Source organism: Rhinolophus ferrumequinum, chromosome 14, assembly GCF_004115265.2.
Source record: "Rhinolophus ferrumequinum isolate MPI-CBG mRhiFer1 chromosome 14, mRhiFer1_v1.p, whole genome shotgun sequence".
Lineage (NCBI taxonomy): Eukaryota > Metazoa > Chordata > Mammalia > Chiroptera > Rhinolophidae > Rhinolophus > Rhinolophus ferrumequinum.
Window position 1 is genome coordinate 38,442,896 of NC_046297.1, and position 26,966 is coordinate 38,469,861.

General features: G+C 39.3%; 1 protein-coding gene across 1 annotated transcript in view; it reads left to right on the forward strand.

Annotated features, from left to right (window-relative positions):
- SDC2 (syndecan 2) overlaps positions 1-26,212 on the forward strand; it is a 125,881-nt gene extending 99,669 nt beyond the window's left edge. The window contains exons 2-5 of the mRNA XM_033126459.1: positions 10,207-10,318; positions 17,681-17,814; positions 23,888-24,023; positions 24,959-26,212. Of these exons, the coding sequence (XP_032982350.1) occupies positions 10,207-10,318; positions 17,681-17,814; positions 23,888-24,023; positions 24,959-25,122 (546 nt within the window). The 3' untranslated portion in view covers positions 25,123-26,212. The remainder of the gene's footprint in view (positions 1-10,206; positions 10,319-17,680; positions 17,815-23,887; positions 24,024-24,958) is intronic.
- The last annotated feature ends 754 nt before the right edge of the window (positions 26,213-26,966 follow it).

The following is a 26,966-nucleotide window of genomic DNA, read 5'->3' on the forward strand; positions in this document are numbered from 1 at the left end:
GAAGTTTTTTTTCATGCATGTCTCTTATACACCCATATACTTCCATGGTACTTTCTTTACATTCTTTGTGTAACACATCTGGCTGTGTTTGAATGTATTCACTGGTAAATAATTAATAAATAAGTTTCTTTGGAAGCTGGTCCTTGGTCATTTGTGACCATGACTCATTGGTCATATGCATTGTGTGCACTTACACCATGTTTTTTTTTTTTTTTTAATGTAACAGGAAAGAAGTCATTCACAAGCCCACCTCACACTCACTCTCATCATTTTCCATCCCCATTTCAAAGCTTGGTCAATATGAAATTTTAATAGAATTGTAATATTAGAAAATATTAAAACAACATATGCCTTTTAAATTTAAGGTGTAGTCTAAACATTTTTCCTTGTTGCTCTATGGTATGTGATTTTTAATGACTATCATGAGAAAATTCATGTATCATACATAATTTACATAAGTACTCCTCAGTAGTTGGTACTCAGGTTGTCTCAGTGATCTCTCTTTTCTTTTTTTAATTGAGGTATAGTTGACATTCTCAGTGATTTTTTTTTTTAATGCAGTAGTGCACATCCCAACTTTTTTTGTTTTTAGAATATTTAGGATAATTCCTGAGAGTAGAAATATCTGGTCAGATGGTATAAAAGATTTCAGATCTTCTTAAAACACATTGCCATCATGCTTCCCCAAGGGCCTGTGCCAATTTCTGTTAGTTGGCATCTATTCAATAGTCAAAGCTTCTCTTTACTGGCCACTAGTAAAGTGTCCCATATTCCTATTAGCATTCAAACTCAGTGCTAGCTTAGACCTCTGCATTACAGGCTCAGTTGGAAATTCTATCCATCAATTGTGGGGCACACGTTCTTTCTCCCACATCAGCCAGAGCCTGGAAGGGAAAGGTGTGCCCTTTGGACCTAAGGTCTTTCCCATTTTCCTGTCCCATAGGCTTCCTGTGGCATTGTGTCAGCCCCCATATATGGTGGAAAATGTAAGTGGCTATGCCTTGGAACCTAAAATTATAGCAGTTGAAAAATCCCTTAGAGTGAATTATTAAATCTAAACCAGAGCTTGTTGGCTTCCTGTGCTTAACTTGGAGTCTGTTCCATTATGCTAGTTTTTACAAAACACTTCTGAATAAGAAATAAATTCCAAATCTCTTTCTCCCCCTTTCCTGCCAAACTCCACCAGGAAACAGAATCTCATTACTTCAGTTAGAATATATTAATACTGACCCTCTCCAGCACTTGGGACTTTTCAGGTTAGGCTCACACGGCTTCTATTTTTACTCTAGTCTAAACTGTGGTCATATAGATAGCAAAATAAATACTGGAATATTCTAGTTTGAGAGGGGGAGAGGCAGCATTGCTTATAATAACATGTCTACATACTTTTTCCCTCTGTTTGATATTCCAAAAAAGGAAGAAAGCACAACTTGGCACATCTGTAAGTAATGAACATTTTCCTTTTGTGTGTCATGCGTGTTCAACATAATCCACTCGAAATCCCAGGCGTTGCTTTTGTATACATTGCTTTGGAGAACACCATTTTTGTTGCCAACAAATTTAATTCAAGACAAAAGGTGCTTCCTTTCTCTCTCTGGATCAGGAATGAGAACCTTTCACCACAAACAGGAGTAAGAATTGTTGATGTGTTCTGCTTTTGTTTTGTTTTTTGTTTTGTTTTTTACCCCCTGGTTGACTTCTTATTACTGAAGAAGACTGGTTTTTTGTTAATATTAACAATAAACCACTCTCTGGAAAAGTATTTTTTAAAAAACTATTGATTGAATTTCATAATTCAAATGTTTCAAAATTCAAAACTTACAGGACATAAAGTTAAAATTCCCTCCAAGTGAGATATTTTTCTTTCAATTAGTTGTCTCTGTCACTTCTCTAGGTTACAAAGTATAAGGTATGTCAAGAATTTGGATGCAGAGTTTAGATTTCTTTCTGCTCATTTTATTTAATTAAGCATTCTTCTTCATGAAATGATGGCTTATAGAAACTGAGAGATTTGGATCACAGGTTGAAGGTGATTTGCCAGTGATAGGATAGGATTATTGGTAGATGAGCATATTTTCAATGAGTGTCTGTGATTAGGGCTGTTCATTGTTACCAAGTTCTAGATTAAAGAGAAATGCAATGGGGAACTTGAATCTTGCCTGTTTTGTGTGTCGTGATGCTTGGGGTGGATGAAGGGAACATCATTCAGCTTAACAAGCATACAGGATCTTCTGGATCATTATATCTGAGATGTTCTTTTAAATCAATCCAGCAAACCACTATTGAGTTCTGTAGACTCAGTAGACAAACACTATAGGAAGAAAAATAATTTTGAAGCACCAGCTACACCAACATATATATAGTGAAGCACCTTTTCTGAAAATATTGATCCTATTTAATCATAAATACAAGTTTAGAGGAGCAAAGTAATCCTTTGGCAAGATTTGTTGTTTTTGTTAATATGCTGATTATTTTACTGAGCATTTTATTAAAGATTTTATTTGAGCTTTGTTGAGTAGGCAGTCTAACTGCTTTGAACCACATTCAGTGTTTTTTAAACAAAGAGGAAAATGTCTACAGTTAAGTACGCTAACACAGTGTTACTTTTTAAAATGCTTTTCAGACATTTAAATGTTCTCCAAAGACTAGCACTGTGCCTAGCTTGTTGGATGAGTTCTTAATGAGTTGCCCCTTTCATCTAATGTCATCCTTATCTTCCTGGCAGTCCTCCTCGCAGTTAGGAGACTGAATTCCAGGTTGCCCTTTTTTAAGAGGCCAAGTAAGAGAACATTGACTTAGTTTTCCCAGATGTGAGGTAACTTCTTTTAAAAGTATCTTATTTCCTTTCACCAAATGGCTTAATACTTGGGTTCAGCCTTTCAGAAAAATGTGACTTCTCGGCTCTTTGTTGAGCCTTTACCGTACACTGGCTCTTAGAGTACAGTGGTCGGCCAGGTAGGGATGCAGAAAACATCAGACCTGGTCCTGGTTCTGGGACCTCTTCCCGGAATGTACATTCTAAGTGGTGAGAAGGATTCTCACTCTGTTTGAGGCATCCACCAGGAAAATCCAACCTGAGAACCGAGTTCCAACTGACTGGTTCAGACTTGAAGGACTGTAAATAGACACCATAGTTCTGTCATCTGCATTGTCTTGGTTTGTTTAAAAAGATCTGTGGAACCAGTAGAATTTCTCTGCAGTTGCCCATGATTTGACTTATTTTGATTTTTTTAAAAAAAATTTTATTTTACCTTTTTTATGAGTAGCCCAGTCAACCTTTGGTCTCACACTTTACAAACCAAATGTGATTCTACCTTCATATAACCTGATATTTTTTTCAGAATTGGGTTTATTTTTCTAATATGTACCAGTAAATAGTTTAATTCCCTTCCCCACGCAATGGAAGGTGTGCTGAAATGTTTCTTGAAGTAAAAGACCGTAGCTTTCTATGTAATTAATGAAGGACTAGTTTAGATGTTTGAAAGAGTTTTGAGCCAAAGACCTATCTTAAGTACGGATTTAAGAATTTTCTTTCATGGGTGACCTCTTTTTGAATGTGGCTTTTGTATGTATTATATACAGGATGGTAGAATAAAAGACATGATTAAGTACCAGGTAGTTGCCTATAAACAAACCCTTAAAATAAGTATTGGTAAATAGAACAATATTTGCTTATAAACTTACATAAATCAGTCATCTCACATATTCAAAGACAACAGTATGTTTTTCCAATAATAAACAGGACTATTTCCTTTTATTACATCTTTGGTACAGATGGGACACCTGATGGAAAAGAAAGAGTTACTAAAAGCAAATGGCATTTGCTGTACGTGGCTCTAGGTCTCCTCTGTATGGGGAACTTATAGGACATCAGGCAGTGAAGAAACTGTAAAGCTAGAACTCTTAATGCATATTTTTTCTATCAATAATGCATACAATGCTAGTTCTAAAAGACATTAAGTAGATATTCTGAGGGGAGAATATCCATGGCCAAAGTTTGAAAGTGCTGGATCAAGCAAAGTTCAACGACGATTGCAGTTCTTTTCAGGGTGTTTATTATGATTATGTGCAAATCACAAGCAGAAGAAGGGGGAAGTAGGCACAGCATGGCCAACACTCTCAGCACACGCATTGAAGTCCAGATTTGGGTGCAAATCTCTGCTCCCACTTCTGATCTGTATGTCTTTGGGGAAGCCTCAATTCCTTGGTCTGCACTGGAGATTCTAGAGATGATTTAATGTGTCAGTGTTTACAGAACACTTAGCACAAAGTACCCGGCACAGAAGAAACACTTAAGTTGGCTACAGCTACGTGGACTGACATTTAAGCTCGCAAACTCATCCTAAAAAAAGTGCTATACACCTCATTGCTGAATATCACTACAGTCACCTTCGAATCACTCCCCTTGGGAAGCTATGCACCAATGCCAGCCAGCACCTAGTCCATCCTTCAAAGCAATCTTGCAACTCTTTTTCTGGAATGGCCATCAGAACTGTTGTCATATTACCCTTCATGTCCTGAATGTCATCAAAATGTCTTCCTTTTAATATTTCCTTTATGTTTGGGTAAAGAAAGAAGTCACTGGGGGCCAGATCAGATGAGTAGGAGGGTGTTTCAATACAGTTATTTGTTTACTGGCTAAAAACTCCCTTTGCTTTTGTTCGTCAGTGAGCTCCTTCAGGACCATTTTTGCACACACCTTTCTCATGACAAGATTTTCAGTTAAGATTTTCCTAACTGTTTCTCTATCGATGTTTACTTGGTGTGCTATGCTTCTCACGGTCAGCCAACGATTTTGACAGACAATTTGACAGATTTTTGCAATGTTTTCGTCAGTTCTGCTTGTTACTGGCTGCCCTGACCTCTCTTCATCAGTGACGTGTTCTCTCCCCTCAGAAAAACATTTAATCCATTTGTACACTGCCATTTTCTTCATGGCATTATCAAAACTTGGACTAACACGTCCCTGATTTCACTTCCACTCTTGCCACGTTTAACAAGAAATTTAACGTTTGTTCATTGCTCTAATTACAAGCTCAGACATTCTTGCCACGACACACAGAAACACACAACAAAAACGAATGCCACTCACCGACAAGAATGACATGAACACAGCTGTGAGACACTGATATATCAAGGTTATGAAACCTTACCAAGCTGTTTGTACAGTGCTGGCAATGGAAGCCCATGGTGGCAAGTTCACAAACTTAATTGACCTCGTAATCCTTTGAACCCCAGTCTGAATGGCTCTGATATCTTTATGTTGTGGGGCATTACAGTACAACAGAAAGAGCCCAGAATTAGGTGTCAGAAATTTTGAGCTCCATTTTGGTCACCAACTAGACCGGATGATTTTAAGTTGATTTGCCACTATGGTGTTCTGTGTGTTCACCTTTGGAAGAAAAAAAAAGGTTCTCTCGATGCCTATAATGTTTAGGCAAGCTATAAGGTTATATGTTTCTTTAGGCTTTACTAGGCCAGAATTGGCAAGTTCACCTTAAGGGCAAGTATATCATCTCTGAGTGACTGTGTGGGAAAAATTTTTATTTAATATGTGTGTTAGCTAGTAATGAATTAGTTTATTAAGTCGCTTCTGGAAAAATAAGCTAAAGTTACAGCCAGTTTGGCACTTTTTAATCACCATTAAAGTTAGTGTACATTAGAGTAAATCAGGACTGGATGTGCCTTTATCCTAAAACTAAGAGGCATCATCTGGGTGTTGTTTTCTATGATGTGATACAGAATGTAATATCAGGTCACATGAATATTTTACTTTTATGTCCAAAGGCTAATTTTCTGAAGGTTTGGTCCGAGAGTGGGTGATGTTAATGAATAGTTAGGTTTTCTACTCTCTGACTTTGTTATTAACCTAAGTTTAAACATAAAGTGAATTTAACACCACTGCTTTGAGCTTTAATTATCTTATAGGATGCACTGGTTTAAGGCATTTGGAGGACATTCATCTAGTAGATAAAGCTGTGTATCTTTCAAGGAGGCCCTCGGATTTCTAAATAATAGAATTCTGCAATGGCGGGTTAAAACACGATAGTTGTTCCATGTAGGCTTTACCTATGTGAGAAAAATCCAATGATTAGATTTGTTCAGTTGCTGTCTCACAACTTTTCTGAGAAAATGGACATGTTTGTGATATTTTTTACTAAAACCAAGGTTGGTGAGCTTGATGGTCTTTTGTGCATTGAATTAACACTTTCTCTTCCTATTCATTACAAACACCATGTGCATTTGGGCTGAGTCATTTTATCGAAATACTAGTTTTCATCATCCTCAAGTATGTAAGACCTATATCACAACTGTTTTCCTCAACTTTCCATCCTTAAAGGGGTGTATTTCCTCTTACGGGTCTTAACATAAAGGAAATTTCTGTCACCAGGTCTCAGTGGAGTTTTTGGTCATGGAGCCTGGGGTTTGGGTAGAAATAGCAGCAGCTGACTTTGGAATTGCTTTGAGGCCATATAGTAAAAGAACTTCTTCTGAGGCTAAGGTGCTTTCATTGAACCCTATGGGTGATAGCGTGCCAGTTTAAGGTTTTCAGCAGGGGACTGATGTGGTCATGTTTAGGAATGGTCCCTCTGCAGAGAATGGATTCAAAGACAAAGACTTGACCAGTAGCTAAACAAGGAGGCCTTAGTAATGGTCCAGACCCAACATGATGAAGTTGCTGCAGTTTGGGGGCTAGAGAAGGAGGCATGGAGTTAGGATACAAATATGTAGTTTGCCTGCCTTCTAGACATTGGGGGTACACAACTGAGTCAGATGTGCATTCTCCTCTGGGAAGAACTGTCTCATCTATGGAGGCAGTTTAGTGCTTCAGTTTCCACGGCTGAACGTGGCATAGAGCAGGGAACCTCTGTCTTGGTCTGCAATCGATTTTCTTTCTCGTAGTACCTAATACTTGTTTTCTACAATGTTCCTTTGCTCTCCTGTATGCACATTTGCATCAGCCAAGGGGGAAAAGGTCTGAAAGACCAGCTTTGTTTTTCTTCCAGCTTGTACTCTGAGCCCTATTAGCCAACAGTATTGATGCTGCCTCACAGAATGGTCAGTCCCAAATTAAACAAACTCCTTACGAAATCCTACAGTCAAGTTGCAGCTCTGCACTTCTGGGCTGTGCCTTTGAGCATTTTTTCCTCGTTGCTTTTGTCCAATGGCTCTATCTCATTGACCAAGAGAGTGTGCAGAGTGTTTCTTGGGGTAGTCTGCTTCGTGAGGCAGACCACATTTGGTTAGGTGTGAAAGCAATTGTCTTGAGTCATTCCTTTTCATGGCTTTTGAGAGATGCACATCTTCTTATCCCAACGGAATGTTGGTGCATAGTTCATTTCCCTCTCCAGACATGTTAACTGTAAAAATCCTTTCAGTACAGTGTGGAGACCTCACAAAAGGAATTTGTCATGTTTGGAAGGTAATTTTTGTTTAAAGAAAAGACAATGGAGGTATTCTTTGAGTATTATCTTCTACAGAATGAAAAGGGCCTATTTATTAAATTGGACTCTCTGGAAGGATTTTGTTAATTTCTCCTATGTGTTTGACATGAGAGCAGGAGATGATGGTTAGTTTGATGTGCAATTATTTGCACTACATTGAATGATGGAGGAACAAATACTTTTAGCTGCCCTTGAGCACATTAAACATCCCATCAGCCCCCAGACTATCTGGGAATCCTGCAGACCCCAAGTGGCCAATGGCAAGCCAGCTTCCCTAGACATGCCCTTTCCTCCACTTCAAGTCTTTTAGTAATTCAGGCCTAACAGCTCCTTATTAGGAGCCAGTTGTCCTGGGGATGCCAGTTGCTTGTCCAGCTACCCAGTGTGGTTGAACTGTGAGTTGGCCAGAATATCTGGGAGATGTTTTTGGCCCATCTGCCTGTTAGTTTGACAGACGTGTCAGTCTGGACAACCGGGTCGCATGATGAATAGAAATTAATTTACACACAGGGATTAAGTATCTTAGTGTTACCCATGCCACAGCAGACTTCTCTGACAGCCAAGAGGAAAAGGAAAGTCATTTAACGTTAAGAAAAGAGAAACGAGTTTCTAATATGTAAATGGAGTTTACTTTAGAGAGTATAGGTTACTTAAGTGGATGCAATGCAACATGTATGATGATCTTCCAGGCTTAGAACTGAGAGATTTTAACTAGGAATCCTGGAGGTGACGTTTGTTAACTCTGAAAGCTGAGTCAAAGGCCAATTTGTTTTAGGCAATCTCAATCAACAAATATTTATTGAGTATCCATGCACTTTGAGAAGGGCAGGGAGCACACACAGATCATTGAAGACCTGCAGTGAGTTATACTCGGCCAAGGAGCAAGAGAAATACTACACATGAAACTGTTAGAAGTAACAGCAATAGTTTATGTCTTAAATTATTTATATGCTACAAAATAGAAGTTTATCACTGGGGAATACATAAGGAATGGAGAAATCAGAGCCTGTTTTGGAATAGATAGGATTTTAGAAAGAGAACGAGAGTCCTGCAGATGAAGTTCATAGGACAAATGTTAATTAATACAAGCAGGACTGAAAATTGCTCTAGGTGGGAGCATATGCAGCCCAAGCAGCATTAACTGAGCATCTACTGTCTGCTCAGCATTGTGACAACAGAGGGGATTAATGCTGAACTGAGGTACAACCCTGGCCATCAAAGGAGCTATGAGTCTAATAGGGGTCAGTTAAGTTGATTGTAGAGCTATGGAATGCAGGTCTCCTGATACAGTTCACAAGCTTTGGGAATTACGGCCTGGAATGGTGATAGCCTTGGAAACCAATGTAATGCAGGATGGCCTCAGATCGTAGAGTTAAGCTCTGACCATTCTAGCAGAAAAATTCCAGCATACTCTTGGCTCAGGGTGGTCATTCAATGCCTGCAAGCCAGCGTACTGGAAAATCAATCTCTAAGGTTTCAGTTCTCAGAATGTGCTGGTGTGGTAGTGCAAACAGAATGGGTTCCCATGCTTTTCTGTCAGTTGGCACTGAAGCCTGGTGCAGAATATGGGCTCAGATTTAAAATACTTCAGCCTCACAGGCCAGCAGCTGAAACTTGAGAGAATAAAGTGGTACTGTTATAGAGGGCTGGACCCGTCTGTCCTCCTACGAAGGTTCAAGTCACCGTGACTACTGAAACAGAAAGTTTTATTTTAAGAGGAAATCTAGTGAAAGCCAATATAGTAAAGGAAACTTTTTTTATAATTCTTGTTAGGAACAAACATTCCATTTGAATTTTAAAAATAGGACAATAATGAGTTTGCTTGTTTCCAAACACAAATATTGCTTAGAAGCTGAGAGTCTGCTTTATTTGTTTCTGGGCTTTTAAGAGATATTGGTGGTAAAATATCAATTTACTAAAACCATTTGAGAAAATTATATGTCTACTCTGCCTTCAATTCATGCGTGTTACTCTTTTGGCAGGATTAGGTTGAATTTCATACTAAAACTCTTATTGAAAACCTAAGAAGCTGTGGATCTGGTATACTTAGTGAATGATCTCTGTCCATATTCAGCATGTGATTTGCCGTTACCAGTAATATAAAAAGAATGTTCTTGTGTGGGTTTATCTGCATCTGTCATTAAGGCTCCGCTAAGCCAATGAGCTCAAGAAGGGGGCTTGTGGTAGGCCTTTACCCTTGTTAGTTGAGCCTCATAGGCACTGGTCCTCGTAGGGTGCCATGCCTAGCCTGTGTATGAGTCTGGGCTGTGGCCAAAAGATACGGACTGCCCAAGTGACTGGGGAGCTCTTGGCTGTAGTGATAAGCATGGCCAAAGCTCTGAGCATGGCAACCATGGTGGGCCTTGATGGATCCCTGAGTGATGATTTAGCCTAAGTGCTCTCATACCTTTGTATGCATCACCCAAGAAAGTCTTAAATGATTTCAGTGTTTTGTACCTTTCTCAGGAAGGGAGCTTCACAGTGATTTTGTGACAAAGTGAGTGCTTCAGACAGGTTTAGTGGAATATAACAAAATAAGCATGATAGGTGCTTAGGTCTCTGAGCCATCTGCATTCTTTTGGATTAGGCTACATAGGCTTCCCTTGGGGCATTCGTCTGTGTGGTCAGCCCTTCATGTGTGTTGCCACGGTGTCCTGAGGAAGAATAGGGCCAGAGATGGGGGTTCATAGTGTTCACCACGATAAATAAGCACATTTCTTAATCTCTTACCATCCTGAATGCCTTCTCTTTCCTTTCTCAGAGGGCAGAGCTGACATCTGATAAAGACATGTACCTTGACAACAGCTCCATTGAAGATGCTTCAGGAGTGTATCCTATTGATGACGATGACTATGCTTCTGCATCAGGCTCAGGTAAGTCTGACAACTGCTTCACACTTGCCTTCATTCTTCATGCTCCCCCCACCCTACCCCCCACCCTAGAACTTACCTCAGGGAGACAGGCAAGGTGTATAGTGGTTAAGAGTATGCTCTTTGGAGTCAAAGTGTTTGGGTGTGAATTCTGGTTCTTCATCACGTAAGCTATGAGATCTTGGGAGTGTATTTAACTTAGCTGAACCTCAGTTTCCTCATTTATAGAATGGAAGGTCCCTATTACATAAGCTTGTGAGGATTAAAGGGGTTGACACATCTATAGCTCTTAGAGTTTCTTTCTTGTCATGTAGTCAGTGTTCTGTCAACATTAGCTTTTAATTTTATTATTAAGGCTTTCAGAGTGATGTCATGGAAATCACCCTAAATAAATCCCTTAAACACTAGTTCTGTAAAGCTGCCAACCCTATATTAAAGATTATGGATGAACCCAAGAAGAGGTATACTTTTTTACTCCTAGTGTATTGCTCAAAAGTAGGAGGGACAATGTAGCAGCCAAGTTAAATGATTATATAAGGATATCTTCAACTCCCTTGGTGTATCAGTTATCCTATTGCCTCAATAATGCTGTATAACAAACCACTCCAAAATGTAGTGGGTAAAACAACATTCATTTAGCTCATTATTCTGCAGGTTAGTAATTTAGGCTGGACTAACTTGCCTGCACATGTCAGTGGTCAGCTGCAGGCTTGGTATGCAGCTTTGCTGATCTTGGCTGGACTGTCATATCTCTGGGATAGCTAGGCAGACTTGGCTCTGGTCGACACAGTCTCTCATCCTCTAGTATGCAAGCCATTTGTTCACAGGGAGGAGGCAGAGATCCCAAGAGAGCAGAAGTATACAAAGTGTCTTAAAGCCTAGCCTTAGAACTGGTGCAGCATCATTTTATTGGTCAAAGCAAATCATAAGGGTAGCCCAGGCTCCACCTTTCAATGAAAGGAGCTACAAAGTCACATTGCAGAGGATGTGGATGCAAGGATGTGGATAAACGAATCTGGCCATTTTTGCAATCTGCCATACCTGGTAAATATTTAATCTGTGCCAAAAATTGCCCCCAAGGAGCTGCGAAACAGGAAAAGTTTGTGCAGATATTTAATTAATGACCAAGTCAGGAATTTGGTCAGCAGCATGCTAAGCAAAGTCTTATCCAGGACATTTCTTGCTTTGAATTTTCATTGTAGATTCAACAGATGGTAAAAGTTATGCTCACCATAGATGTCTAACAACCAGGGTAGCCTGAGCTTCAGAGTGACCCAGAACAAACTAAAATCAACTACATCTTTGGTAGAGATCTAGCAACGTAAGAGTAAGTGCCTTAAGTTGGAAAATAGCAAGTCTGAAAAACACAAGAGAGGCGGTGGCTGACCTAGTAACAATGAGCTTACAAATGCAATCCTAATGTAAAAATAGCCCTAGTTATTCTTGGGAGACTGATACATATCGCACATGCAGATTGAGTGTGAAAAGACCAGTTCTCCATAGCCCACAACTCTATTAATATCTTTCATTCATGGCACCTCTTATTTTTCCCTTAACACCTCAAAAGTGCTTTGTAACTGTCATCTTCAAAATGTCCCAGGAAATAATAAATATGGACACTTTTTTATCCCCATTTCACAGATCTTAGAATCCAAGAGTTGTTAGGGATTTGTAGCTGTCGTCCAAGTCATTTTGCTGATTTCTGCCAAGATCGTCCTTAAGTTTAGTATTAAAAAAGAAGGTACACAGTCCTGCTCCTCTGCTGATCCCCCCTCCCCAATCCAGATAAAAGGCATTTGGAGTGGGTCAGTTGAAATCCTGAGCCCATTAACCAGATAGATCAAGCTGAGGCTTAAATGTGGGCTAGCATTGCTTCTGCCTTGACTCCAGCCTTGGGAAGATATCCCTGCAAAGAAGTGCATCATTCTGAACCTTGGAAAGCCCCTTGCACTGCACTGAGGATGTTAATTTTCAGCTTAAAGGTAGTAGAAGTTATAACTACAGTTTGTAAAGCACTTACTGTGTGCCAGACACTGTTTCTATCCTTATAACATCTCTGCAAGTACAAATTCTATTACTGTCTCCGTTTTTCACATGAGAAAACCTGAGGCACAGAGAGATTAAATAACTTTCCTCAGATCACACTGTTAGAAAGTAATGGAGCTTGGATAGGGAGTTTGGTTTGAGAGTGTGTTCTTTCACTCCTTTGCTGGACTGCCTCCTTTTGTCATAAAGCCCCATAAAGCCCCACTCTAGAATTAGGAAACCCTGCCTAGATGATGGCCAGTCCCAGCTGCAAATGCTCCCCCACTCAAGGTTTTGGCCAATGTTATCTCTGTCTTCACTCCTATCAAGCTATCCAGTGGGAAAGCAAATGGATTGGAGGGAAATGGCCAAAGACCCAGTGGATACTTCCCAGGTGAGGAGATGGGGGCATGCTATATGTGTAAACTCAAGGATTGGCATTAGTAAATATGAAAACTTCAGCTATTCACCTAAACATTTCATAGGCATTTGCTGTGTACTGGACACTATGCCATCTTCTTGGGACACAGGGATGAGAAAAGCTTGGCCCCTGTCCCAAGGAATCAAGAGTCTGATGACAGAAATATAGAAATGAGAAAAAATAATTCTAATACTATGTCATGGATGACATAACAGGAAAATACTGTTCATCAAACATTTAACAGTTAAAAGTAGAGCTCTGGTTAAAGATGGTAGATTAAACACACATACATTTCAGTACCCAACTAAACTGACAGTAAAGGAATTGGGCCTAAACTCACAAGGACAAACAAAACGGTAGAGGAAACAAAAGCCTCTGTGTTTTTAAAGCTGGGAAACAGATGGAATAGTAACAGACCTGGCAGATACGAGAAAGCTGAGTTAGCCAGCATTGGGGGAGGGGGCAGCGAGCCAAGAAACAACCCACTTAGAACAGCAGAGTCCCCTTGGGACACAGGAATTGGTGGCACTAGATGCAGGGTGAAAGTGGTACTAAACTCAGGGTGATTGGTTGAAAGTCTCTTTAAGAAGGAAGTACATTCCCTGATCCCGTCCCACCAAATGCAGCGAAAGGATTCATGCTCCCAACCTCAGAAGAAAACAGGAGGTTTATTATCTAGAGAGGATAAAGTACAGAGTCTTGGGACTGGGAGTGTACCAGTGATGGGGCAGGGGGTACCATATTGAAAACAGGGGGAACAAATTCTTAGGCTAAGAGTTATTTAATGCTGAGCCATTCCTAGTTGTCTTCTCCCAATCAGTTCTGGAACATTGACAGTCTGGCCCTCTCAGGGGAATTGGATCAACTCAAAGGAAACCACTCCGTGATGCTGGTATTGGGAGCACCCCAGCCAAACACACAGCTCTTGTCTTACCTGATGATGTCCACCTTTGACAGCCTTCTCCTGCATGCTCAGACCTTCTAATCAGCTTTTCATTATTTCCGTCTTAGATGTGAAAAGACAACCAATCTCCCCAGATGTTTATGGAAAAATCTGTAAAATGAAAAATAGAGACCTCCCCACACCATCCCCACAAATGGGGAGAGAACAGAAACTCACAGGGGGAAGAGAACTTACAGAAAAATGTATTACATTTGGAGAGATAGGAGGATGCTTTAATGGTGGAACTAGAAGAGGCTTCTATAAAAAAAGGAACATTCTGAGTGCTCAACGAAGTCCTTGGAGAGTGGAAGTATTGTGTCAGAAATGAAAAACTCATTAGAAGATAATGAGGGATACAGAGGATATTTATTCATGTATTCAACAAATATTTATTAACCACCTGCCACATGGGGGAACAAATACTATTCTAAATGCTAGGAACACATCAGCAAATAAAAGTCTAATAATGCTTTCTCTGGTGGTGGAATAATTTATTTATCCCTTTCTATATTTTCGTCTTTCAAAATTTCATCTGTGAAAATGTGTTCTTTTTTTTTTTAACATGTATTCCTTTTTAAGTAGAATAAAATGCTATTTTTTATAAAAAGAAGAGATTCAGTGAACAGTGGGAACATAGAGAAAGAAATAGTTCCGTGATGGAGGGAGAGGATGACGTTGATTCTGGGGGGGTTATTGTAAGTAGGAGTTTCCCGGATGAAAGCAGGCTCTGGGCTCTGGTGTAGGAACGTCTCAGGCAGAGAGAACAGTAATAGCTGAAAGTCAGGGATGAAGGAGATGTGCTCCTGAAAGTCAGGAGCTCCCAGATTTCTGGTTTGGGCAAGAGGTTCAATCTTTTTGATGAAGATAATAAATACAATAGAAGTGCCGCCTGACGCAGATCACTCATCTGTCTCTAACTTCAGAAGTGCTAGCTTGAGGAAATTTTCTACTTCACAGATCTCTTCTCTCTCACAGATTCTCCACACTCCTAGTTTAGTGATTCATATTTGTAACAATTGTTAACCAAGGGAATCTTGAAAGCCCTTAAATGAAAAGTTTTTATTTCTCAATTAAATTTTTTTATAAGAAAATGATTTATTATAGGAGCAAATAAAGGATATAAACTTTGATGGAAAACAAGTAAGCTGATACAAAAGAGCAATGTTTTGGAGTCATCATTATTAATGACTTATATTTACATAACATTTTATGTGTACAAAGTTCTTTCAAATATACAAAATGTGATCAAATAATATGGTGAATGTTTAAATAAACTTTATTACAGTAAAAGACACGTTGCCATTAATCCCCCTTAAAAAACTCCCCCTTCCTTTGAGCACACTTATCCCATCCTTCTTGCCACTTTCTGAAGCAGTTCTGAAAGTCCTCTTTCGTGAGTGTCTTTAGTTTCACTGTCATGGCTGCTTCGATGTCCTGAATTGATTCAAAATGTTTTCCTTTCATTGTTATTTTGACTTTGGGGAAGAGCCAGAAGTGGCACAGTGCCAGATCCACTGAATAAGGTGGATGAGGACACACTGTAATGTTTTTATCTGACAGAAATTGCCGTATAGAAGAAACGATGTGTGACATAGAGCATTGTCATGATGGAGGTGAAGTAAAGACACTCATGAAAGAGGACTTTTAGAACTGCTTCAGAAAGTAGCAAGAGTGATGGGATAAGTGTGCTCAAAGGAAGGGGGAGTATTTTGAGGGGAATTAATGGAAATGTGTCTTGTACTGTAATAAATTTTTTTTATTTAAACATTCACCATATTTTTTTTATCACACCTCATATACCACATTTGCACCTCTAAGAATTAGTTATTATTTTCCCCATTTTACAGATGAAGAAACTAAGAGTCAAGCATTACTTGCCCAAGGTCACAGAGTTAATAAATGCCAGAAACAGTACTAGGTTTGATAGTTTGTTTAATGCCAAATCTTTATTTGTTCCAATTTGTTCCTGTCATTTCTTTCCTGTATGATTAGTGTAAAAAATGAACCATAGTCATAGCCATAGAACTTATTTCCAGCATGTTACCTATTACTTTTCAAACTGCTTACCACATTAACATAATTCTGTAAGGGGTTTGGAGGTCTTCATCATTCGTTCCTGTCTTAGGAAACAGGTTAGTTTGAATTACAGAATTTGAGTTTATTTGATTGTTACAATTTTGACAAATGATCAACTTGAAAAGAATGTTGTATTTGAATGTCAGAAATTTTCAAATGTTATTACGATAAAGAGGTAAAAGAAAAAAAATAGTGCACACATGGCAGTCGGTGGTCAGTCACTTGTTGAACAAATACTGGATAAGAACCTGTATGTGCTAGGGACTCAGGCACTCAGGGAACAAAACAGATGCAATCCCTTAGCCTATGGAGATTCCAGTCCAGTAGAGGAGACTTCAGTCAGTAGTCACACAGATAAATGCGTAATTATAAACTTCTGATAATTAGGGTAAGATAGGTGGTGCAAAAATCCATTTAACAGAACACTATGACCTAATAGGGAAGGGAGGCCATCCCGAGAAATGACCTTTGTGTTGTGGTCTGGACATGAGTTAGGAATTAACTAGGCTTCACCTTCTGGCAGAAGATGAGGTGACAATGGCTGGACCACAGGGAACAACAGAGAAAACGTTGCACAAGGAAGCTGGAAAGGTAGGCAGAACTGAGCTTGATGCATTTTATATTCATCTCAAGAGCAGTGGAGAGCCATTGTAATAGTTTTACACCAGAGGATGGATGATAGAATCATAGCCAGTTTGTGGACAGTGGACTGAAAGGGGGCTATTTAAAAGAAGGCAGGTATGGTGGTTCATGGACAGATTACAGTGGCTTGGATGAGGCTGGTGGCCCTGGAACTGTAGAAAGGTGTTAGAGTGGAGAGATAGTAAAAAGGTAAAATGAATAGAACTGGGTGATGGATTCAATGTGGTGGTAAGGAAGAGGAGGTCAGAGTTGTGCTTTATAGGAAATGGAGGGTTCCATTCACTGCAGGGTAGCACCAGGTTTGTGGGGGAAGAGGGAAGTTGATGATGATTTCTGTTTTGGCCATGTTAGAGATGTATAGTACCTTTGAATCATTTGAGTGAAAAATGTCAAGTAAGCCAGTGGAAATATAGGTCTGCATTTCAGAGGAGTGGTATAAGCTAATATGTAAACTTAAGTTTTATTTATATTTAGATGGTAATTGAGCCATGAAGTTACGTAAGATAAAAAATGTTGAGTAAGAAGAAGCCTAGGGCTCAATCTTAAGGAATTCTTGATATATTGTGTTCAGATAGAAGAGAATGAACCTGCAAAGGAGACAGAAGTACCCCGAGATGTGAAGGGAAAGCCAGGAAGTCAGAGTCATAGAAGCCCAAAGATAATGTATCAAGAAGGAGATGATGGTTGACAGGTGTCCAGTGGTGCTAGGAGGTTCGATTAGATGAGGACCACTCTAGAAAATGTCATTGGATCTAGCAACATGGAGGACATTAGTGACCTTAACCAAACAGTACTAAGTGTGATGACAGGGAAAATCTGACTAGGGAGGGTAGAGCAGAAAGAGAGTAGAGTAGATGGTGAGGAAATGACCTAGTAAGAATCCACAATATCACTGAAAAAAGGGGAGCTCCCTCAGATAAGGGGTCAGCTGTGGGAGAGTCTTCATTTTTTGCTTATTGTTTTGTTGTGTTTTAAAATGTAGAAGGGAAATCACATTGAGCAGGAGACATTGAACATTGCAAGTTAAAGAAGGGCTACTTGAGATGTTCAGGATAATATTATTTTAAAAATTGCCAGGCTACCCACGATCCACTTTGAAATAACTTCTTCACTGCAATGAAGACTGCTGAATTCTTGATGAACAGTTATTTTAAAAGAACATGGCTCTGTCAGTGTCAATCTTAGACAATATTATCTAATAATACGGAAATCTGCATCATGATTCATGTACTTAGCTCCTCTTTACTTCTTTTTCCAGGAGCTGATGAGGACATAGAGAGTCCTGAGCTGACAACATCTCGACCACTTCCAAAGATACCGTTCACTAGTGCTGCTCCAAAAGTGGAAACCACCACGCTGAAGGTACAGAACAAGATACCTGCTCAGACGAAGGTGTGTTTTGTTTTGTTTTGCATTGCATTATCAGGTTGCTGTAAATTCGTTTTCATTTAATTATTCAGAATGGTTCTTTTAGGAGGCACCATTTAAAAACCTGTAAGGACAAATGGTCTTTATATTACTGTAAATGGCTCTTACTCTTTATGATTGTTTTGACATTTACCACCGACTACTTTTTGGTGTGTTAAATAGACTTTGATTTTTAGAGCAGTTTTAGGTTCACAAGCAAAATTGAGTGGCAAGTACAGCCACATATGCACATATGCATAGCCCACAATAAACACCCTGCACCAGAGTGGTACATTTTTATAATCAAAGAACCTACATTGACACGTCATTATCACCCCTAGTCCACAGTTCACCTTATGACTCACTCATGGTGTTTGTCATTCTGTGAGTTCTGACAAATGTAGAATGACATGTACCCACCATTATAGGATCATAAAGAACAGTTTTACTGTCCTAAAAGTCACCTGTGTGCTCCACCTATTTATCCCTCCTTTCCCCTGAGACCCTGGCAACTGCTGATCTTCTTAGTGTCTCCAAGTCTTGCCTTTTCCAAAACGTCATATAATTGGAATCATTCAGTATGTAGCCTTTCACATTGGCTTCTTTAACTTAGTGATATGCATGTAAGGTTCCACCCTGCCTTTTCATTGCTGGGCAGCTCATTCTACCTACTACTTTTATCACCCAGGCCTAGCTTATACATGAATGGTTTTTACAGGGTGCCTCTTCTTAAAGAACTCACAAGAAGCAAAACCTTTTCCATTTATTTGGCTCAAGCCAAGAAAATTTGTTTTTATTTCATAAAGAATTTGTTCTGAGTTAAAACCATTGTAAACTTTACATATGCTGAAACAGGTTATGGAATAAGGAGACTCCAGATACTGGTCACAATAACTTTTTTCTCCAAGTCTCCACTGCTCACCATCAGTGGTACGTAAACTTTGCCCTTTTTCAATGATAATGATGAATCGTAGTACATCTCTATATATTTATTTAGAGAGCTGACTTACTAAAAAATAAGGTTTTTGGCCTTAGAATAGAGCAAAGATACTAGCTAATGAAAACTACGAGACTTATGATTTTGGCCTTATTAACGTTATATAGCAATTAGCTGACCACCCACTACTGGTAAGCTATTTAAGTTGGTAAATGCATATTAAAGCCTGAATAAGGCCTCAGTTTCGAATCCTGGATCTGGTCAAGTTTCTGAGCTTCTCTGAGCCCATTTCCCATGGGTCATAGAGAAGATTAAATGTGAGGGCAGGTAACATGGCCCCTGAGAACTGGTAACCATTCTGTAAGCCTTAACTGAATTTGGTTAGAGCAGTCGAGACCAAACCAATTCACCAAATGAATGTGCATAATAATTGCAGTGGTGGACTTTGTAGACAGTCAGGAGTAGCATGCTGCTTATTGAAACTAAGAAACGCAAGTGTCCCCTTTTGGAACTCACCCATCTGTTGGTTAGAAATGAGATGCTGCCAAGCTTTAGCAGCAGAAGATGTGGGAAAATGTGTCATGAAGGTAGTAATAGGCATTCTCTGGACTAAGACGCTCCCCTCTGCAGGCAGGAACACAAGTGGGCTTCCTGCTCTTTCAGTTTTCTGCCTTTTCCAGAGTGCCATCCTCTTCCTACCCCCACCCCGCCCCGGCCTCTCTTCTGTCCTTCCAGTGCCTGTGAAGTAGCTGGTGAATGACACGGCTGGATGGGTGTCTGCAGATGTGGAGCAGCCAGTTCAACCCTCTCCAGACTGGAGCGCTCTCTGTAGGATTAAGAAGAGTCAGTTACTGTTAGCTGACTGACTTCACAGGCTAGGCGATAGGAAAGAAAAGTTCTATGAGCACTGAGGCAGACATACCTGGCATATGCTGGTCCACACATGGTAGCTGCTCCATAAAAGTATTAAGTTGAGTGAATGAAAGAAAGAAGCGCGAAGGGGAGAAATGAAAAGTAACAGGTCCAGTTGATGGTAGCACAGCTGAACACCTCAGAGCACATGGCACAGTTATGTAGTGTAATTGTTAAAGATGAATTTGGCTTTACCACATTTTTATTTGACTGCTTGTCATGACTGAATCTCTTGAAGTCAGTGACCAGTGGGACTCACTACCTTGAGGCAAGAAACTCAGTTTTGGCTTTCAGTAATAAGTAGTATCCTAAGCCAAACCTAATTTGACATAGAGTTCTGGTCAGTTGACAAGAATGGATTGAAAATTGATTTAAGTTTTTAAGAATTGGCTTTAAGGATGTAATTGTGTCAGATCAAGATAAAAAAGATAGATGTTTGGCAGATGAGCTTAAGAAATTAAGGATCTCCAAACATTTTAATATGTTTATATTCCTAGTATCATTTGTGTTCAATGTAGTAATAATGAAATTTCATTCATTCATGGGAGATTTATTGAGTGCTACTCATTATGTGTCAAATACTGTTCTAGGTACTGATAATTGAGAATATTGATAATAAATATTAATAATAGTGATTAACTTTCCTATTTTGCAGTTTCATGGTACAGCTAAATTAAACATTACCTCTAAGATACCATTAATGCAGACTTTGCTTTTGAATGGGTCTCACAGTGGCATTAATGTCATCATTATAGATATTCTATTTAGTTTGTTGTAAATTTATGTGACAAAAAATAAAAAGAACAGTTATTTGTTCAAGAAGAGCATTGCTCTTAATCTCTTAACTTCCATTACATTTCCATGGCATTTAAACAACCAGATTTGGATATAACAGATCTTTAATTGGCTTCATTTACTCATCTATGCTGCTTTTTTGTACTTTCATTTTGCACATTCATACAAGAATTTAGATGTTTCAGATTAGTTCCATACTGTAGAAAGAATTCTTCTTAGTCAAGCCCCTGCTTCCATACAATAAAACTTTTCAACTTAAAAAAATGAATGTTCTATCCAGAGTGGGTGCACCAATGGACCATTCCTCTAAGTGCACAATGACCCCAGTTCTTGGAGACCTCCTGTCACCACACTTGCAGACTCGGGGAATGCAAGCTGCTTACTGGCTGCTGGATTGGAAGCTGAATCAGGGGGAATCGAAGTGTCAACTCTCTCAATGTTTTAGGAACTCAAGAAACCTGAGGGGAAATCATGTTAATTTGTCATAACAGTGGGACAAAGACGATGCAGATAAGTTAAACTCAGTCTCTAATATTATAGTATCTACTTATGTCCATCTCATCTGCCACCAGAACTTGCTTACTTTCTTCCCTAATCACAAACCTGAGTACCCACCTATTTGAATTTACTCTTCTCTTTCCTAATCTCTAGTAGCAGTGCTAATGAGCAGTGGAAAGGTTCCTACATTAGAACCCAGATAATCCATTCTCTTATCTGTTGAGTTGTTTGTTCTTTGGTCAGGCAGGCAATTAGCGATGGGATTTCCATGAGAAGAAAGGAGAAAACTCAAGCAGAGTACTGTCAGTAAGCTTCCCTCTTCTGCTTTACTTTGGTACATGAAAGTCTGGGAAGACCTTTCATATTTTCTTCTCTCACAATGAGGGAGAAAACAGTGAAAGTTTGGGTGTATTTTGTGCAGCTGTGATAATTTGATAAATTGTCCATGGCCTCTGCTTTTTGTAAGTCATAGCCTATTGTGGTTTCAGTCAGTACAGGGTGTCCTGTAGCTTGGTAAAGTAATACACGTCATCACACTTTATTACATACCATCTTCAGTGGAAGCCTTGTGCTCTGTTCACTGATGCAGAGACCCACTGACCTCACATACTCTAGAGTTCAAATGGATCTACCTGGTCTAGCTTGTGGTCCTTCCTAGAAATGCCAATGATCTTAAGGCACCCCAAGAAGGTGAGATCTTTTCTTCTTACTTTATTTAACTGCTTAGACTTATGTAGCAGGCTGCCATTTTGGATGAACCCAGGCCTTCAGAAAGCAATCAGTCACTTACCTGGGCCACCGCTTAGAGTCCTAATGAAGGTGGTTGGCTATTATTAGGAAAAGTAATAGAGCTAAAAAGGATTATTGTCTACAGTAATAGCCCAATGCAGTTGACAATGTTTTTCATCAGTAGTGTTAACAAACAAGAACTTCAGGCTTGTAGAGAATAGACAACTCATTTGAACTGAGCTTCTTTAACCTAGTGGGTCTCAAACTATAGAATTGTCTGGAGAGCCTTTAGAAAACAACAAAAATCAGTGGTAGCTTCCCCACCCCAGACTAATTGAAACAGAATCTCTAGTGGTAGGGCTTGCTTTTTTTATTTTTTTTAACTTTTCAAATTTCATTGTAGCTGTAGGTCATTCACACAAATGGCTAATGTTGGAGCTGAATGTTAGAAAGCCAACATGTGATTTCTGTGTTGGTGTGGTAGACTACAAAATGTTCTGAGGTTTTAGAGAGGAAAGATGAGGGAGGGCTTCCTTAAGGACAAATGAAAGAAATGCAAAATTTGGATTAGAGTTAGGAGAAATACATGTACCAAAGCACAGATGTTAAGAACAATTGTGGTAGGTGGCAATAGAGATGGCTGTGCAGGGTTTCATACTGGGGATTAAGCTAGGAGCAGGACTGGAAGCCGCTCAATACATGCAGTTATGAGGTTGCTGCAAGAAAAGAACTTAGATATGATGTGATAAAGACCTGAACAATTCTGTGGAAATGAGAATTCAAGGAAGGAACTCAGTTTGAGAGGATAGTGAAAGACAAATTGACTGTGATAATGTTTGGAATGTGCAAAAATAACTTTGGGGGCCCAAAAGAATAGTTGATATTATTAATGGAAATCGAAAAGAGGGTTGATCTGATTCGGTGCTGCAACCAAGGGTAGTGTCTTATAGGCTGCTGGGTAGATGGTAATAATGCTGACTGGAGGTGAGGTTGTGAGAGTTACTATCTTAGATTTATACTTTAGAATTGTGGAATACCCAAGAGCCTGAGAGTATCTGTCATCAGATGAAGAAACTGAGGTCCAGAAAAGTGGTATGATTTGGTCAGGGTCACTGTCATGCGGGGACTCAGCTCCCACTCCCCACACAAGAACGCAAGATATGGTGAGGCCAAAAAGGAACACCAAAGGAGCCATAGATAGGGGAGTCATACCACTATATTCTCCCTGCCAGCTGGTCGAGACACAAAAGCAAACATTCGCCAGTACCCCAGCGAAGGGTCTTCTGCACCCCAGTCTTGCTGGAGGCTGGGCGGGACACAGGAAGTAGGATCCACATAATCCACAGTCCGCCATCCTCGCTTGCTAACCCCATTTGCTAACTGCAGTCCACTTCTGTGTCAACCAAACAACCCCCTACCGTAGGCCACAGCAGTTATATTAGTGGCTAATGGCTAACGGGTTACAGCTGATGGCCAACCAGTCACAGCTGACAGCCATCTACTACCCAAGCCAGCACCTTTCCATGTGAGGCTGAGAGCCTGGAAACTGCTCTCTGGGACTCTGTCCCCAGAGTCACACAGGACCTACCTGTAGAACCCAGGTCCCCTGAAGCTCTAGTTTAGGGTTTGCTGAAGGTGTAAGAGTGTATAAGTAGAGGGGGGGATTACAGAGTCAGCCTGGGGCGGGGGCTACTCCTCACACAGTAGGATCAGGAAGAACCGTTGGAAGTATCTAAAAAGAACACCTGAAAGGAAGCTGTCTTCACAGTGCCCAGTGTAGCGAAGAGATGAAGGAATAAGGAGAATTGGGACAGTGTTACTGTCCCAGAGACAGAGATGATAGTCTGTCAGAGAGACAGATGGTAGTCTGACGTCAGAAGAGTGGTGAGAAAGTAAGATCTTATGAAATGTCAGCTAAAACAACCTAACCATGTCATTAGGATTATTATGAATTCACTAACTATCCGTCTTGCCTATACATGTGATGGGTGTTATATAAAACCCTAAACTAGATGGATTTATCATAGAACTCACCCCTTGGTATAAACATCACACAAACTGATTATTCCAATTATTTCTTAAATTCCTTGTTTGAAAAAATTCCAAACTTTGAAATATACTTATCTATTATTTTTTTAGCATATTAAAAAAAATAATCTTTACAATCTTTCCCTTTTTCCATACCAGTCACCTGAAGAAATTGATAAGGAAAAAGTTCACCTGTCTGACACAGAAAGAAAAATGGACCCAGCTGAGGAGGATACAAATGTGTATACTGAGAAGCACCCAGACAACCTGTTTAAAAGAACAGAAGTCTTGGCGGGTGAGTTGCTTGGTAGGGGTCAGATGAGAAGGTCCTTAAATGGACCAGTCTGTGTAAGTGAGATTTGGATGTAGGTGTAAGCAAATCTTGCGAAATGTCACTTGTTCACTGAGAGCAATTTGGGGGGTTGGGGTGGGGTCTCTTTCCATAATGAGAGGCAAGAGTTATGCAAATATTGTCTTCCTTTCCTGTCAGCTTCCTCACCCTATCCCTTGGCCAGCCACTGGGTTAGAGGAAGAGGAAAGTTAAGATCTGAATTGGTCCAGAACAACTGGGTGCAGGGGTTTGGCAGGATGTGAAGATCAATCAGTCTTGCTCCAAGTCATTCTGATTTCAGAATAAATTTAAAAGAAGGAAAAATTCTTCAGAGGAAAGTCAATTGACACACATAACATCCAAAGCATTAAGGATGTTTCTCTAATTGTAACTTACCTGGTGGAAATACTAACATCTGATTTTAAAGGGGAAGATTTGCAAGAGTTAAGAACACTTAATCATTGAAAGAATAGTCCCAAATCCAAGTCTGTAAAAAAAATTTGCATGCTTTTTTTCCTATTACCTCTTACAAAATTTGTCAATTATATCATGTTTTGTGTTTTCATTGAAAAGACAATTAGAAGATTAAACTATGAAATATGAGTAATGAAAAGACTAAAGAATCTTAAAGTATGGAATTAGTTGAGTTCACAGCCAGATTTTTCTTATTGAGGCTTTTGGTGATATTATTAACACTAATCAAAGAAAGTATTGTACCTTCCTCAGGAGTGTCAGATTTGCACAATTGTCTGGTTGCTTCATTGAATCCAGTTTTTACAATTTTGGGGGTTTTCAAATGAAGCCTTTTAAAAGGGTTATAAATAGATTGGGCTTGACAAAGCTATTTCTGCAACCCTTGAATCTCTTCTAAAAGTAATCTGCGTTTTGGTATGTTTCAGCTGTCATTGCTGGTGGAGTTATCGGCTTTCTTTTTGCAATTTTTCTTATCCTGCTGTTGGTGTATCGCATGAGAAAGAAGGATGAAGGAAGTTATGACCTTGGAGAGCGCAAACCATCCAGTGCTGCTTATCAGAAGGCACCTACTAAGGAGTTTTATGCGTGAAACTCCCACTTAGTGTCTCTATTTATGAGATCACTGAACTTTTAAAAATAAAGCTTTTGCATAGAATAATGAAAATCTTTGTTTTTGTTTTTTCATTAAAGAGCCATTCTGGCATTTTAATGATAAAATTCCATTGTATTTAAAACTTTTCATGTATTTCTTTAGAACAACATAAAATTAAAACTTAACATCTGCAGTGTTCTGTGAATAGCAGTGGCAAAATATTATGTTATGGAAATTCTCAATGTTCACGGAATCAGTTTAGACTTTTATGTGCAAATGCGAAGTGATTGTTTTTATTCAATGGTTCGAAGATGAAAACTGTTTAATTTGTGTTAGCATGTCTTCAATTGATCTTACAAAGTTGGTCTTACTTTGTTAATTTATCTGTTGTTCCCCTCTTCTTCTCTGCTCTCTCCTCTCGTCCCCTGGAAAACAAAACAAAACTCTATGCCTTTTGTAGCTGTTATGGTGCAATTTGTCTTTGGATACTTCAGATAATGGTAATTTAGTGTACATGTGATTTTCAAATACGTAAACTTTAACCTCCACTTTGTATAAATTTTTAAGTGTCAGACTATCCATTTTACACTTCCTTTGTTTTTCATTACCTACCAATTTGCAACAGCAAATTAATATGTAAAATTGGATTATTACCAGAAAACTGTTTAGTCATATCTATCTAATCAGATCTTCCTATAGGAGGATTTGATGTGAGTTACTGACAAGCCTCAGCAAACCCAAAGATGCTAACAGTATTTTGAGAAGTTGCTGCAGATTCTTTTGGCCACTGTATTTGTTAATTTCTTACAATTTGAAGGTACGAGTAGGGGTTTAAGGAAAAAAAATCAGTTTTTGTTCTTAAAATGCAGTTAAGTTGTAAACGTCTTTTTAAGCCTTTGAAGTGCCTATGATTCTATGTAACTCGTCACAGACTGGTGTTAATGAGTATATATAACAGTTTAAAAAGTTGGTATTTTATAAGCACAGACAATTCTAATGGTAACTTTTGTAGTATTATGAATAGACATAAATTGTAATTTGGGGACATAAAAACTACTGAATAAATCATGTGGCCTAATATTGAAAATGTCACTGTTATAAATTTTGTACATTTTGATCAAATGTACATCTCCCCTTTGCTAATAACTGTCTGCTCTCAAGGATGACATGGGTTTGATTTCTGAGTGTTCTACAACGTCTATAAATCAAAACCAAAGACTCATCATTGAGGCTATTGCAGATTCCCTACGAGTCAACTAGAGGAAATCTGAATGTATTGTCCTGTGTGTATTGGGGTGTAGGTATTGGAAGACTGCCAGCGCGGAAATTGTGAAGTTTGCAACCTTTGTAGGAGAGCTGATGGCATTATTGAGACAGATGTCTGCTTTTCCAAACAACTTTTAGGGCTATAAATTCCAAAGAACTGAAGGGGCTTTCTTAACGTCGGTATCTAAAGTTTAGTTTTATAGATTGATTTACCTTTGAACTGTGCTCCAAATCTCTCCTGAAGCTTCACTTAAGTACTAATAGATGGGAGGGGCAAGGAGGCTCTGTGCATTAAAAGGACGGCCTCACTGCTTACCACTGAAATTTCTAAAAGAAAAAAGGGGGGAGGGGCAGATGGCCGGTTAGCTCAGTTGGTTGGGTGTGGTGCTGATAACACCAAGGTTGCCGGTTGGATCCCCGTGAGGGCCACCGTGAGCTGCACCCTCCTTAAAAAAAACAAAAAGAAAAGAAATTGTTGGCAAGCAGTGATGCCTGGTGGAGGAGACGAAAGTCTGAGGGTACCCTGCCTGGGTACTGCTTCTAACTGAACATTTTCTTTTTCTATTTTACCACTA